The 16,957-nt window shown below is 39.0% G+C and overlaps 2 protein-coding genes across 4 annotated transcripts in view; one reads left to right on the top strand and one right to left on the bottom strand.

Annotated features, from left to right (window-relative positions):
* Window positions 1-1,000: 1,000 nt before the first annotated feature.
* TSHB (thyroid stimulating hormone subunit beta) lies at window positions 1,001-2,427 on the top strand. Its single transcript, XM_023734825.1, has 2 exons — window positions 1,001-1,338; window positions 1,777-2,427. Exons 1-2 carry the CDS (start codon window positions 1,177-1,179, stop codon window positions 2,029-2,031), a joined length of 417 nt encoding a protein of 138 aa, XP_023590593.1. The 5' UTR covers window positions 1,001-1,176; the 3' UTR covers window positions 2,032-2,427.
* Window positions 2,428-11,365: 8,938 nt separating this feature from the next.
* Window positions 11,366-16,957, bottom strand: part of TSPAN2 (tetraspanin 2) — a 54,297-nt gene continuing 48,705 nt past the window's right edge. For all 3 annotated transcript variants that reach the window (XM_023734889.1, XM_023734891.1, XM_023734890.1), the window contains 2 exons: window positions 14,658-14,741; window positions 11,366-12,113 (listed from right to left, as the gene is read on the bottom strand). In XM_023734889.1, the coding sequence (XP_023590657.1) occupies window positions 12,048-12,113; window positions 14,658-14,741 (150 nt within the window). In that variant the 3' untranslated portion in view covers window positions 11,366-12,047. The remainder of the gene's footprint in view (window positions 12,114-14,657; window positions 14,742-16,957) is intronic.

Genomic DNA, 16,957 nt, shown 5'->3' with positions numbered 1-16,957 from the left:
TGCCATTAAGACCTGTATTTTCTATTCTGGCATTGATACTTGAGATGGAAAAAAAAAATCCAAATACACCTAGCTAGCTCTATAATATTTGTAAGACAAAAATCTTTTTAATCTTTGAGATGATCAACTTACATTCAGAAGTATGAAATTTGATTACCCTCTCTCAGTAGCAGAACTAAAATAATTATATGTTATAATATTATTCAGCTTGTTATGATGGTCTCCATCAGACAGACTCTTTTGAGATACATGTTCTGCTTTTCCTAAGACATAGTGGACCCTATCTTGTCTTTCATGTAGCCAAAACTTAATTAACTTGCTAACCTATAATGGATCTGTCATCCATGGTTGTATTACTCTCATTGCATTCATTTATATTTTTTGTCTCTGTAATCTTTTTGAGATATGTCTCCAGTGCAAAGTGATCTTTTATTATCCCAATTTTCCCTCTTTCAATCTTAAAGGAATATCCTAAGGCTTCAGAGGGGTTTTAGATTTCTGGGATGGCCCCTTAACATCACTGGCAATTTTAATGGATCTTTTCTGTGCTTTCTCCAGCTTTATGGTGTCTTCCTGAAACTCAATGGACAGAATTATATGCAAGATTCCTGGGGAATGCATTGGGATGGCACTAAAGTTTGGTTATGCTTCTTTGTCCTTTTAGATTATGGCCAGTTTGTTGGCCTTTTAGACTGTTGAGCCTAAAATTTCAGGAGACTACACTTCTTAGAAAGCCCTTCCTGAAGTATAACTGTTAATTCACTTCTTATAATCATACAGGCAGGTATTTGGATTGGTTTTCCATTGAATTATTATTTTATACATAATTAACCTATGCACCTCCTCTACTTTTCTATTGTGGCGTTTCAGGCTTGCCATTTCATTGCTCAGTAGAGCTTAGTGGCACTTGAAAAAAGGACTTACACTGTGTGAGTTTCTACACAATAGGGTATGTGGATCGTAGCCACATCTAAATGCATAATAAGAGGTTACTCTGAGTATTACATATATAAAAGCATCTACTATAGGGCCTAGCACATAGTAGGCATTCAATAAATGGTAGCTGTTATTATTATTATTGGCCATTTTATATATTTTAACCCTTTCCATGTGTTCCTTCTGAATGTCCTAAAGGGATACATATAATAGGTTCTTTAATTTTATCTTTGATTTAGCATGACTGCTATCTTCCTGATGTCCTTACTTTTTGGCCTTGTATGTGGGCAAACGATGTCTTTTTGTGTTCCAACTGAGTATACAATGCACATCGAAAGGACAGAATGTGCTTATTGCCTAGCCATCAACACCACCATCTGTGCTGGATATTGTATGACACGGGTATGTAGTTCATCTCCCTTCTTTTAGCTATAAGTTAGATACACCTAGAGTCAGTCCATTCCTATCCAGAAAGAATATGAGAGAAATCATAACGTCATTCCTGAAATCTAATTGTTACTGGCTCCTTAAAAATCTAGAGTGTGCAGATTACAATATTATTTTAGTATTTTGTAACAGTTTCACTTCTCCATATTTATTTAAACCTTATTCTTGTTCTAATGATCATGGATAAAAGATTGTCAATTTCGTCTCTGTGGGATTCAGTGTGGATGTGTTCAGCTGGTATTGGGGAATGGGGCTAAGAATCCTTCCTCTAGTCCTTTTGTGACAGAGGACACTTGACAGCAAATAAAAGTGAATTGACTTTTATCTGATTCCATTATCTATTGTTAACTGAAGTTCCATCACATTGTATTCCCTTTTTTGTTTTTTCCTCAGGATATTAATGGCAAACTGTTTCTCCCCAAGTATGCTCTGTCCCAGGACGTTTGTGCATATGCAGACTTCATCTACAAGACTGTAGAAATACCAGGATGCCCACGCCATGTTGCTCCCTATTTCTCCTACCCTGTTGCTGTAAGCTGTAGGTGTGGCAAGTGTGATACTGACTATAGTGATTGTATACATGAAGCCATCAAGACAAACTACTGTACCAAACCTCAGAAGTCCTACATGATGGGATTTTCTGTCTGACTTCAATACAGATGTAATTTGCAATTTGGTTAAATGTGTGTATCTGGAACAAAACTAATAAAATATCAACATATTTCACAACACCTTATGTACACTTTGAGTACTATTTCATCCATACACATACCCATACATGCATTAGAGGGCTGAAGGGGCTTTAGAAGGAAAGGTTAGTGAAACAACCTTTCAAGCTCATATAAAGGATGGTTTCCTCACGAGAGGGTAGAGTGGAGGTAAAATGGAGAACAGGGGCATAAAATGTTAATGGAAGCCAACCTTGAGCAGACTCCCCTAACAGAGGGTCAGGAGGTTTGCCTTGTCATAGAAAGTGAATATGGGACCACTAAGCATTATGATGGTAATGTGATCAGAAGCTGAAGGAACATATGGCACCAGGGTACCGGAAACATCTACTTCCAAAGGCTAGAAACAGGGTTGGCATGAAGGTGGGGAATAAGGAGTATGTGAAATCTGCAATATAATACTTTATCCTAGTCATGCAAATGTGCTGGAGAAAACTCCACCAACACTCAGTAAACAGCATGTAAACTATTTAATTAAATTACTCTGGTGGGCCAACTGACCAATGAAAGTTATACCCCAAAAGGTCAATTTACAAAGCCTAGAAAAGAGGCCACGATCATTTTACATGCAGAAGTCTAAATCCTTCATAGTCCTTCAAGTAACAGGAGATACTCTCCAGCATTTAAACCAAAAGCAACTTGTGCTGTTTTGACTTTTGATGTTAGGAAAAATGATCGTGAAAGATTTTAGGGACCGGGAGGAGTGCTGAGGGATTTAAGAGTAGAGTCGTCCTGAATTCTAATCTAAACTTTCATCAATATTGAAACACTGTTTTCCAGAAAATACGCTTAGCAAGCAATTGTTTATTTCTCTTTTCCTTCCTTAGATACTCTTTCATGAGAGTTTGGTTTCAACAGACATGTGAAATGAGATAGACCTAGTGCCCTGCAGACTTGACCTCAAAAAGACTATTTATCCTGTATTTGTCCATTTCTTCCATCCACACTGCCACCAAGGGTGAATATCCCCTTGGTAAGCAGGGCCAGTTAACCAACCCCACAGCCATGTTTGCATTCAGCCATCAAACCAAAACCCATTGCCATAAAGTTCATTCTGACTCATAGTGATCCTATAGGGCAGAGCAGAACTGCCCCATAGGGTTTCCAAGGAGCAAATGGTGGATTTGAATTGCCAGCCTTCTGGTTAGCAGCCAAGTTCTTAACCACTGTACCACCAAGGCTCCAGGTATCTTGTAAATGCCCACATACTGACAGTGCTGGGGAGCAGGGAGGGTAGTGTAGATGGGTTAGTACCAAGCCTGTGCTCTGCCAATTGGGAGGGAATAATTCTACCTTTCTATACAAAAGAGTCAGGGACTGTCACTATTTTTACCTTCCTACCTGAAGTTCAAGGAGCACTGGTGGCACAGTAGTTAAGTGCCTGGCTGCTAACCCATCGGTTGGCAGTCTGAATCCATCAGCTGCTCTGCAGGAAAAAGATGTGGCAGTCCACTTCTGTAAAGATTTCAGCCTAGGAAACCCTAGGAGACAGTTCTACTCTGTCCTATAGGGTCGCTATTAATTATCATGGTCCCCAAATGTTGATCTAGGGCTTTGGATTCTCATATCACTTGATAGCATGGACACTTAAAGCTCCTCTGAAAACTGTCTATTAAATACAGATCTTTGATTAATAAGGAAAAAGTGTAAAATCCAAACTTAACTAGCACTAGTCACATATATGACCTTCATAGATTCTGAAAAACATTTTCTAAGGATCTGAATGCTGAAAAAGCTGAGACGTTTAGGTAGGCTTCATATAAACAGTCCAGCTCAGAAGGTATTATTTAAATGGGCTTCCTCAACCTGCAGGGAGGCTAGATCTGGGCATAGGTGTGGTGGATCTGGACCTTCATGGACCACGGATTTCCTCAGAGATAACTTGTTTCCTCCCACTGAAGGCAATCCATTTGCAGTAGATGCCCATATACATTATATTAAACTATTCTTGAAAGTGGAGCTGCCCAGGACAGATAATCTTTAGTATTAGATGTTCCTTGACTGAGGAGAAATTTAGGGATTGGGATGGCTGACAATTTGCCTTAACTGGATCCAGAAACTGGGGAATAGAGAAATGTTGTTTTGGAGGGCCTTGGCTTTCTTTGGGTTTAAGAGAGGGAGAATGAACAGAGAGCTTAGAAATGGGAAGGTGCAGAATCAGTGTGTGTGTAACAGGAGAAAGGTGGAAACCTTGGACCATCCTCTGAAGTGGTCTTTAAATTTTAACCTAAAGTTTAAAGGAGTCAGTTTTTGGCAGAGGAAGTTTGAAACTCAGTGCTTTAAAAAAAAGTCTTTCTTGTTCTTCATGTGACTTTGAAATATAAAGAATTCTTTCATAATTAAATGGATTTGGGATCAGTGCAGCACCAATCTCTGCTTTCCTAATGGCTAAACTCTTTAGGAGTAAGTAAGTGTACCAGGATTGATATTATCGGTAGGTAACAACATGATGCTTCTTAGTAACAGAACTTCAAGTAATGGAAGCCCTTCTTTATGTAAGAAATTGCTGCTTTTTAAGAAATGCAATAAAAATTCTTTTATTGAAGTAATTTCCACTGTAACCCTACCCTCTCATCTCTCTAGGTTAATCCCTACTTATCCTTTAAGACAACTCTGGTTTCACTTTCTTTACTTCTATTACCCTCCCTCCACCTGCTGCTTCTGCTTGTGTAGCATCCATTTTCTTTCCTCCGAAAACTGCACCTGGATTTTCCCTTGAGGGTCCTCCCTATCTCCACTGTTAGTTTAGGTGGTTTCAATGGGACTAATGGGAGTGGGCATGCCACTTAGGCTCAGTTAAGCCTGACTGGTTAAGGGATGGGCATGTGACCCAATCTCTTCCAGTGGAAGTCCAGTCCCGGGGCTCTTACTGTAACTATTGGACAAGAGGAGTGCTTGCCCTGTTGGGGTTCCTAAGCTGATAAAATATGAGCCTGGAGCCACTGCTGGCCATCTTTGGCATCTCCTGGAAACAGTCAGCCTGAGAATAAAGACCACCCAGAGGAAAGCAAGAGAAACTGAGAAGGAAAGAGAGAACTATGGATAAAATTGAGCTGAATATGAAGTCAGCTTTACCTTGGTAAAGAAGCCATAACTTTCCTTTTCTGCTCAAGCTAGTGTGGGGTTTCTGACACTTGCAACTAAAAAGTCCTGATTCAGTGTCTCTCCCACTGGTTTCAGAAGATGCTCCTGATCCCATCTCCCATCTCTTATCTCCTCCAAGACCTTATTGCTCCCTCTTGTATCTTCTCTTCCTTCCTCTTAATTGACTTATCCCCAATATAAAGCATCCTTCAATCTCTTCCCATTTTAAACCACCGCCACCACCACCACCACCACCACCACCAAACAAGCAAACAACCCTCTCTTGCCCCTGTGCAACTTTCTAGTTATTTGCCCTCTCTTTCCTTTACTTCTTTCTCCAGCCCTTCTCGAAACAACAATGACTTGCTACTAATCCAGTGCACAGGACACTTTTTAGTCCTGGTCTTCCCTGACCTCTCTGCCTAGTGGAGGTCACATATCTGGATTCAGAATGTAACACATCCGTGGCATTTATCATCAGCCAATTGACTGGCATCCTAATGAGGCTGGAATCAACATTTTCTTCTGTTTTCATGCCTTTTATTTCTACTCTTCTCCCAGATTACTCAAAATCTACGCTATGGTCTTTAGCAGGCAACAGTAATACAGAATACAGATTTGGGTTGTACTTCCTTCTGGGAATGCAATTTTGCTTGGTACTGTAGGGGTGAAACTTTGTGAAGGAAGGGCTAGTGCTGTGATAGTCTTATGTGTCCTGTTGAGCCTCTGGATACTGTTAAATGTGGAGCATATGAGAAACTCAGGGTTTGTATTAATTCAATTTTGGATGTCTTAAAGGAATTTTGCCCATTTCAGTAAAAGACAGTCCAGGTGGAAGCTTTTGAAGGAATGCAGGCAGCTAACAGAGACACTCCAGCTTGAGATTAAGAAAGGATGGGGAATACAGAGTTGTTTTGGGCTTTTAAGTTACTAAAGTAGGGGATTCTAATTTTTAAAACCTCAATTTCTCACAGGGGATTTAATCGTGAGAGGTAGTTCATGTTGTTCAAATCTGTACACTATCACTTTTGTGTTCCTAAACTATAGTTCTAGTCTGGACTTCTTTTCTAAGCTTCACTCTCGTGTAGTCAAGTGCCTGTTTATGTTTCTTTTCAGACGTCCTATAGAGACCCCCAACTAAAATTGCCATTAAAATCTCCTTATCCTCCTGTGTTTTCTTCTTTGTGGGTGGCACCATTACCTCCCAGCTGCCATGTCAGAAACCTGGGAATTATTCTAGGTTCCTGCCTTTTCTTTATCCCTGACATGCAATTAGACCCTTTCTCCTTAAGTCTGTCTACTTCTTCTTAGTAGAGTTTCCAGTACGTTAGTTAGAAATCCTCATGACTCTGACCTTCTATCTTTAGAAAGTTCAAATTTGATTTTGTAACTGTTTAAAATTCTTCCCTGTTATCTCAGGACAAAGATACTATTCCTTAGCACAGTTTAACGGGACCCTTTACCTCTTCAGCCTCAGCTCTTGACATGCCTTCCATGAATGTTTCCATGCTTTCTCTGCTTTAGGGTCTTCTTGTATGCCACTCCCCAGCGATCTCCTTTCCCTCCTCCTTCTCCATTACTTTTTACTTGGCTGATTTCTACTGGTTCTTCAGGACTCAGCTTAGAGACTCCAAAATTGAGGAACGTCTCCGCCCTGACCACTCTGGGTTAATGATCATAGCACCAAGCTCATGGTAATACACTTGCCTACTCTCCTCCAAACTGTCAGATCCTTGAGGGCAGAAACTTGTCTTGTTCATCTTAGCATACCAGTATTCTTACACATATTTTTTCAAATGCACAAAATAGTGGTTCCCAAACAAACTAAAAAGCGAATTCTAATATTAGAGTGGGTTGCATCTTACAAGGCCAAGCAGGCCCAGGGAAAACTATTATCTGGCTATGGGTCCTTGAGTAAAAGCCCTGGTGGCACAGTGGTTAAAGTGCTAGCTTGCTAACGAAAAGTTGGTGGTTTGAACTCCCAGCTACTCTGTGGAATAGAGATGTAGCAGTCTGCTTCCATGAAGATTACAGCGTTGGAAACCCTATGGGGTAGTTCTACTCTGTCCTACATGGTTGCTATGAGTCGTAATCAACTCAATGGCAGTTTTTTTTTTTTTTAATGGCTACTTGATATCAACTATTTGAATTAAAATAGGGAAATGTATAAAAAGGCATTCCTTCATTCAACAAATGAATGTGTTCAATGGCCAGATAGCTGGTGTCATGCAGAAGAACTTTAAGTTAGTCATGATTTCTAGAAAACTACGTTTGCGCTGTAATTAACAAAAATGTCTCATCAGAGCATCAATCTGATAATTACAACAATAGTTAATATTCATTAGCTACCAGGTGTGCTAAGCACTTTATACTGGTTATTTCTTTCAATTTAATTTTATTTAATATAAGAAAAAGTATCATAAAATATATAGGAGAAAAATAAATACCAAAGCTTTGTGTTTCTGGCACATCAGTTAAAAACTTTATAAAATCAGCATAGATTATGCTTTACAGCTTTCAAGACATGCTACTTCTATTCTTCATGCTCTCACGGTCCCCAGGAGAGAACTATCTGAGTATCGGGTTCCTGGAATGTATCTAACCTTTGTGGTTATAATGAGGACATGAATAAGTCTTTTCACCTCTCAAAGGACACCTACATTTAATACGTTACTAGTACATTTTATGGTAAAAAATGAAGTCATGTTGAATGTAGAAGTCTTTTATCCCTCTTAAAATATACCTTAACACAAATTTAATTTTAATGAAACAAAACTACAATGAAGTTAATCTACTAGCTTCAAGAGCCCGTGAGCACTCCCTCTCAGGGGTGGGAAAAATGGGGTTGCTGAAATTGAGGGGCTGATGGCCAAAGGGGATGTCAAGGTGGCAGTGAACCAGGTAAGTTGGTGGCCTATGGAAGCCCCAATGGCTGTATATGGGGCCATGGAAACTACGTTTTACCTATAACATGAAGGGTTCCTCTTCCTTATAATCTTTGGTAAACTCACTTTGTAAGTGTAAGCGTGCTCTCTCTCACTGCCATCTTCTCAGGAACCTCATTCTCATCAGCCAAACCTATTAGCGTTGTTCACAAGGGAAAGGAGAGCAATTATTGTTGCTGATTGCGTGGGGGTCTATGTTGGACCCTGATTCAATGTGCATTTTTACAGATTGAACCACAGATAACAAACGAGCTGTTCTGGGGAAGAGAAGTATACTTTGGGTGAAACATTATTAACTGAAATACAACCATATGCAATGAAAGTCCTTAAGGTAGGTATTGCTTTAAGGGCAGGTCTAGCTCCCGACTCATAGCGACCCTATACGACAGAGTAGAACTGCCCCATAGGGTTTCCAAGTAGTGGCTGGTGGATTTGAACTGCTGACCTTCAGTTAGCAGCCGAGCTCTTAACCACTGTGCCACCAGAGCTCTTCCAGCTCCCAATAGTAACATAAAAAAGGTACTACTCTCTTTCCATTTTCACCATAGTGTGGGTTAGTTGGTAGTTGGATGTGTAGATAAGTTGTGTGAAGGTGTGCAGAAAGATATAATAGTATTTTAAGATATATCAAACAACAATTCCAATTCTTAGAAAATTTAATTTGAAATAAAATATTTCATCATTAAGAAATTTTAATTCAGTGCCTTGGCAAGACAGGCTTAATGAAATGTTTGGGTCTGGTCTCAAATTAGCTCAAGTGAACAGAAATAACAACAACAAAAATATATATATACATGTATGTGTGTGTGTATATATCTTGAAATATATATATCTTGAAATACACATGTATCTTGAAATATATATAACTTGGACATACATACATATTTACAAAACTTGTATATATACACACACAAATATATACGTGTGTACATATATTCAAGTTTTATAAATATGTATATGCTATATATATTTCAAGATATATATATACACACACATACATACATAAGTGTTTGTATAAATTCAAGTTTAAATATGTCTATATATTTAAGTTATATATATTTCAGGATACAGACACACACACACACACACCCCTACCTCTTTCTACATATATAGAAAATATATAATCTACCCTCATTCAGTGATGCAGTTCTCTAATTTTACTCACAGCACAAATTCTGGAAAAATTACCCCTAAAAGGGGCACATTAATCATATATACGGAACAGATCTCTATTTTCCCATTTTTAACTATGGTAGTCTTCTTCAAGGTTGTTAATTCATATATGGAATGAACCCGCTTTTGTTGAATCAGAGATGAGCTAGAAAGGATCTCAGTGTGCTCTTGGGCTTGTTGCCTGTCTTCAGGCAGAGAAATGAACTAAAGCCACCAAGAGAGATAGACTAGACTGTTTTTTTGCTTTAAAATTTTCATTTCATCACTATTGGAGTACAAATATCTATTTTGTGAAGTGATTTTCTTAAAATAATCTTTCTTTAGCTATAGACACAGTAAAATAGCCATGCACAATTAAATTTTTAGCCTTCGTCTAATCTGATGGGTTTTTCTAGAAAAGCTTCCTCCAAAATAAGTAGTAGCAAGTGTGGCAGAAAGAGAAATGTGGCTCTTTACGGGACTGAGACTATTTCAAGCAGTTATATCTTTTCGGGCTTTATAAAAGCTCCTTGGTCGTGTGGCACTTTCCTTTAGTGCACACTCAGAGGCTTGTCTTCTCACACATGTACACACTCACCGGGAGTTTCCAAGTTCCCCATACTTTCAGTTCAGTGCGGCATTTTTAAATGTAATTTCAAAAAACAAAAACAAAACAAAACTCCATGATTTACTAAATGTACCAAGTTGTTAGAAGCTCTGGCGATACAATGGTTAAAAGCCTGGCTGCTAACTGAAAGGTTGGTGGTTTGAATCCACCCAGTGGCTCTGTGGGAGAAAAGACTTGGCCATCCGCTCCCGTAAAGGTTACAGCATAGGAAACCCTACGCAGCAGTTCTACTCTGTCACATCGGGTGCCTATGAATTGAAAATCAACTCAAAGGCACCTAACAACAACAACAGCAACCAAGTTGTTAAAAACAAAACCAAAAAACCAAACCCATTGCCTTTGAGTCGATTCCAACTCATAGTGACCCTATAGGACACAGTAGAACTGCCCCATATGGTTCCCAAGGAGCACTTGGTGGATTCAAACTGCTGACTTTTGGTTAGCAGCCATAGCTCTTAACCACTATGCCACCAGGGTTTAAATATGCCAATTCATATCCTAAATTTGGGTTTATTGCTGTTGTCATTAGTTGCCATTGAGTCGATTCCAACTCATGGCGACCCCATGTGTGCACAGTAGAACTGTGTTGCATAGGGTTTTCAAGGCGGCGACCTTTCAGAAGATTGCCATCCAGGTCTGTCCTCTAAGGCGTCTCTCGGTGGGCTCGAACCGCCAACTTTTCAGCTTGTAGTTGAGTGCTTAATCATTTGCACCATCCAGGAACTCCAAATATGGGTTTACATACCTAAAATCAATCATTACGGCCATAAAAGAACCTGAAAATTTTATTTTCATAGGGGATTTGTGCAGAAAAGTTATATTTATGTTATGTGTGTGTATAAGTACTTTTGTTTCCTTAGCTTTTCCCTGTTGTGTGCACACAACCAGGAGAAGATGCTTTTCTATTGTTTTTCGGTGTATTTTTTTTTTTTTTGGGTCGGGGGAGGGTGGGTTTGGCCAAGAATGCTCATGAGATAAAATTTGAATTAGGTTGGATTTTGTTTTATTCATTTTAAGTGGGGAAAACTGTAGCTCTTAATCTAGGGAAAATAATTGTCTAAGTGAATAAATAAGGAGAATACAAAAAATTAGGAAAATATGTAAACTCAAGTTATGAGGTATTTCAAAGATACAGTGCTGGTAAAGATTCTCTTTCCCACAGTTGGTAACTGCCAGGCCTCTTGCGTTAGTTAGTCTTTTTATCCTTACATCTGGAGGAACACAGACGAGTCTGAGATAAAAGCCACTTTGAGGATGTGAGGGTTGCAGAGTTCAGAGTCAGAAAAGGAAAAGCAGTAAAGCAATATTACATGTCTTTGAGAACAAAAATATTTCTATAAAAAGTTTTTAAAGTTTTTTCTTTCCCTTTTTTTTTTTTTTTTCTTAAAAACACTCACTTTTATAGGGCACATGATTGTCTATGTGACTACTCTTTCCAGAGGGAGGTTTTTTTTTTTAATCGCTAGGAGAACATGAGTTATTCACATTAGATTTTCCATGCTATATTTAGTTTTACTGGTGGGTTTAGTTCTAAGGCTGTGTTTACTATATTCTGGGGATAGAATGTATATAAAAAAAAGCCCAGGAAACCCTTACACCCAACTTAGACATTCAATTTTAACATTCCACCGTGATCTCTTAATTCCTGTAGGCTTATTGCTGCCATTCTCTAGAAATCCCTGAATTCTCTGCATTCAACTTTCTATAGCTAGAGTTTGAGAAAGTGACCATTTATCAAGTTTTCTGAATCGCCAAATTTTGAAAGTTTATCAAAGCTTTTGATTTTTTTTTCTGGGTGTTAAATAGGTTGTTCTCCTTCCATAACAAAAATCAGGAATTCCCAGTAAACAGATCTCATTATGTGTAATGCATATCCCAGAAACACACAGCACGCACATGAGTATGTTCTCAGTCAATACACAGGCATTCACTCAAGGGGCAAACCGGTAATGAGCCCTGCATACATACATGTGCAAATGTACAACTGACAACAAATTACTTTTAGGTCTTAATGTCCTTTGAATCTTAAAAATGAGCCAGAGGCAGCTCCCATGACATCTAGTATGAAAGCTTTAGATTGTAATTTTCATGTAGAATAAAGCTTGTAATTTTCATGTAGAAGTGGCTTCATATCACATCTCGTGAGTTTCGTATTGCACAGCAAAGGACCATGCTGAATATCATGCCGAAGATCTGAAACGGAAGGAACCACATATTCGTGACTTGCAAATGTGTCTAAAAACTGCCAGCGTGTCTAACTGAAGTTAACCAATAATCACTGATTATAAATGGCATCTTTATACATGCTACTTAAAAATGGTTACTGGTTAAAGATTTCCAAATTAACTGCTTAAGATGCACTACTATATTATTATTGTTAACAAATAATAAGGACTCTAAGAAAAGGGCCCTGTTTCTAGCTTAAAGAAGAGTTCTTAATAATTGTAAAGCAGGCAGATACACTACTGGTTTCATGATTTTATATTTCAGGTAAATCCCAGATCTTTTATCTCTTTTATATATTTTGAAACATATGTTGTCTAAATACCCTTGTGGTCTAAAAAGCTTTCTACTGTTACAAAAGTTTTGAATTTTTGCAACAGTGACCACATTGAAAAGTGGAGCATTTCTTCATTTCTGGTCCATTTCTTTCTTCTTTAATTATTTTTTTCCTGGTCCATGTCTAGTACAAATGCTGCTTCACTGTTTAACTCAATAGTTTTTTCCATAAACAGAGGTGTCTGAACTATGGGATTACTGAATTCTCCCTCTTGGATAGTTCTTCGAGAGGCCAAATAGTTGGGCAAAATCAATGCCACTTACATGGTTTCAACAGAAGGATGACAAAAGACCTTCTTGCCCTCCTTCATTTCCCCTACACTTCTGCAGGGCCTGTGGAACCCTATCTGTGGGTGTGCAATGTTTAAAAACTATTGTCAAGGTTCTTTGAAAAATTGGTACCGTAACTTTCTGGTTCTCTCTTCAATCCCACCCTAATTCAGACTAGGATCTGTGAATACTAAATTCAAAATAGCATGAATTATTATTATTTTTTTGGAGGGAAGGGGGCTTATGGTAAGGGAACAGTCAGGAGGGGGATTTCAAGCTTCTGGCTGACAGAACTCAGAACCAATGTGTGGCAGAGGAGACACCTAATGGACACTTGGTTAAATGATAATGCTGTGAAGCTCTTACCTTACAAAGAAAAGCATTAAAGAAGAAACTGTAGGGGTACTGATTCCAGATGGCCAAGAGAGGGCACTTCCCTTTTACCTTGGTTGCAAGGTTGGATACAACCCCCACCTCATTCTGGTTGAACTCTGAGGGAATCTCCCCGGAAACAAACCTCTTCAGCCTCAGCCTGCTACTGTCTTGAGTCAGCTGTGGCCACTTCTAGGCTGCTCATTCACTGAGATCAAGGAATTGTTAGGAAGGTCTATTTGATGCCTCCATGATATAGAACGTTTTCAAACCTTGTACCCCAGGACTGCCCCTGGGGAGCACAGAATGGCAACCAGGCTAGCACCAGAGCAGATAGGGAGGGCCTGAGAGATGCCCCTGGATTTGGAGACACTGTATTTCCACCCACGGCACCACCCCTCTGTGCTCTAAATACAGAAAAGGGGAAGGGTGCTTGTGTGTCACCTGAGAACTGCTGATTCATTGATTTCCTTGTAATTCCCATTGCCTTTGCTTTCAATTACGCTGTGAGTTAATATAGAGGGCTACAAAGTTAAGTGCATTAACTATTATCGCTTAACCCCTGGACAAGGAAAATCACCTCTTAACTGGCCTCCCTGACTCCAATGTTGCCTCCCTTCACCCTTTTCTCCATACTGTTACCCCTGGTCTCTCTAACCCTTGGTGGCTTCCCTTTGCCTTAAGGATAAAGGCCAAGCTCTCTAAAGGGGCACACATAGATCTTTACTATATAATCCTGATGACCTCTCTAGTGGCATCGTTTGCTACTCCTACCATGCCCTTCTGTCCCTATCAATTCTAGTACACTCTTCTTTTGTATTTTAGCAGCACTGAAGCACTTGCAGGTGCCTGGATGCACTATACTTCATATCTTTGCACATGCTATTCCCTTTGCCTGAATTTTGGGTTTGGAAACCCTCAAATTTTATATAGAGTTAGCATTTATTGAGTGCTATGTGATAGACACTTTAATAATACATCATTAGCACTTTATACCTATTATCTCTTTTAATTTTCATAATAATCCAATGAGGTTGGTATATTAAAATCCCTGTTTTACAGGTAATAGAATTGAGGCACAGAGAAACTTTCTCCAGGTCTCAGAGTTCACAAGTAACAGAGCCAGGAGTTGAATCCTGACAGTGTGATGCCTGACCTTGCACTATAAATCACTAAGCTATACTGCCTCTTCACATCATAGGTGAGAGAGGTTAACCTAACATCATGTTATTTAGAATTTCTAACAGTAAGAAGAAACCCAGACTTGAAAGTCACCTTATCTAGTTTAAACTTGGTAGCCTTAAAATGGGAAGCTACTGCAATGATAAACTCAAGGTCATGATTAGGTTAAGCTTGAACGTTGTATTGATGTATCTAATTGGCTTTGTTATTAGAAAAGGTCCTGTGAACAAATGTCTTTGTCCTTTATGAGAAAAAGCTCATAGGATACTGCCAAATCACACTTGAAGAGAAATAAACGAAAAAGGTTCAAGGCTTTTTAGAAGGCAAAAGAGGTAAGTTCTGGAACTTTCTCACCGTGAGACCTGCAATTCCAATACCAACAATTCCGATGAGCTGGAGCTTAACACTGATTATGGTCTCAATTTCATCAATGCAATTCTGATAAAAAAAAGAAAAAAGTCAGGAATAACAACTGATTCTATACATGAAATTACCCTGACCCATTCCTTTCCTTCTCCACAGATCATCCTGTGAAAGTTAAGCAAGGTATATATCCATGCCAGCTTCTATTAATATTTAAACCATTCCTCTCAGATAACATCATCCTGAGAACCTTAAAGCAAAAATGTAATTTGGGGAAAAAAGATATAATTCCTTCCTTTTGGTGGGATTTTCTTGTTGAGGCCAGTGGCTGCTTTAGAGCCTTGAAACCTGGCTGGAGGAAGCAATTCTGGCATCTGTAGCATTTAAAATTTGGGGGCTTCTTATTTTCAGCAAAGAACATCCAACCAACCAACCCACTGCATGGAGTCGACTCTGACTCATAGTGACCCTACACGACAGAGTAGAACTACCCCGTAGGGTTTCCAAGGAGCAGTTGGTCCATTAGAACTGCCAATCTTTTGGTTAACAGCTGTAGCTCTTAACCACTGCATCACCAGGGTTCCTCAGCAAAGAATAGTAGGTAAAATATCCCTAAATTAATAACCCATTGCTTTTGCATTATAATTTACAGTTTAAAAGTCTGTCTACATACTTGATCTAATTTATTATACAAGGTAGGTATTACCCATTAAAGAAATCAAAAAGTCTGTACAGGTTCAAATCAAACTTAGGAAAGCTAAGTCTTGGGAGCTGGAGGACCCCTCTCTTCTATGGTTGCTGAGCTGGGCTAGGTAGGTCCTTATCCTCTCATCTGTGCCCCTAAGAGACCTCTGAGGGTTGGGTTCAAAGAACTCTCCTTGATGGAGGCAAAAACTGGACAGTGATAGAAGATTACCTGTAAGCATAATTGGTTTTCCCAGATTCAAAAGCTTCTATTTGGAATCCTCTTAAGTACAGAAGTTTGCTCTCAACGCAACTGAGTCCTTCAGCTGCTCAAACCCTTTTATTTGTCCCTGGTCGGATCCTCCCTCTGATCCCCACATAAGCTACAACAAACCCTCACCACTCTCTTCATATCTCCTGTAACATTTTTCATTCATTCAATGAACATTTCTTGAGTCTCCACCTTGTCTCAATCACTGGAATAGTGGTGGGGGATATTGAGATAAATAAGACATGGTCTCTGCTCTCAGAGAACTCACAGTTTAGAGAAGGACACAGACCCACAAAAAATAATTCTAATACATTATGGTAAAAATTTGAAAATTGCTGTTCTAGACAGAGGCTTCCTTACTTTCTGGAGAAAATGAGAGTCAACCTGTAGCAATTCTTCCAACTTTCCTCTCCCTCCCCTATAAACTTAGATGCTCCCACTCATTCAGTGCCAGGCACTGTCATAGGTACTGAGAGGACGAAGTCAACAAGGCAGTGCCAATCCTTCCTTCTTTCCCTCTCATCAGTCACACAGCTGCCCCTTCTCTGTTGAAAGTTACCTCCTTTATAGGCTCTGGATCTCATGCTCTCTTGTCTCACCAGGTAGCCTTTGCTATCCTTCCTGTATGTTTGGCCTCTTCTTTTCTACTGACATTTCACTCATCACATAACACCATACTCAAGTCCTTCAATCAACAGAAACAAAACCTCTCTCCTAAGACTCTTCCCCTCAAGCTCTGTCGTATTTCTTCCTCTCCTTCACAGGCAGCCTCTTTTTGTGGAAAACAACCCAACAAAACATATACTAGTTTTGCTTAATTATAAAAGGAATAAATGCTAATTGAATACATTTGGAAAACAGATAACGTAAAAAGAAGAAAATAAAAATCATCTGTACTCCTATCACTAAAGATAATATGTAACATTTTTGGTGAATTTTCTTCCACATACAAACATACCCCCACATCTAGTTCATTCTTTATATATATACAACCGTGTGTTTTTTAACTTAACATACAACTTCAAAAATGTCTTTTTTCATTAAAAATTCCTTGATACCCTGATTTTTAATGGCTGTAAAACATTTCATCGTATGAATATACCTTTATTTCTTTAAACAATTTCCCATTGTTACACATTTAGGGCCTATCCGGTATTTTGTTCTTATGAATAACACTGCAATGAACGCGGTTGCACAAAATCTCTGTCCATATCAGATTTTTTTTTCTTTAGAATAACTCTGGGGTGTGAAATTTCTGAATCAAAGAGCATGAGCATAGTTAACCTTCCAGGCTTATACAGTCACACTGACCTCTAAAACTGCTGTCGCAATTTCT

The sequence above is a fragment of the Trichechus manatus genome, unplaced genomic scaffold (assembly GCF_000243295.1).
Source record: "Trichechus manatus latirostris isolate Lorelei unplaced genomic scaffold, TriManLat1.0 scaffold00073, whole genome shotgun sequence".
NCBI lineage: Eukaryota > Metazoa > Chordata > Mammalia > Sirenia > Trichechidae > Trichechus > Trichechus manatus.
Note: the sequence above shows the minus strand (reverse complement) of the source record. Positions and strands in the feature narration are given on the sequence as shown.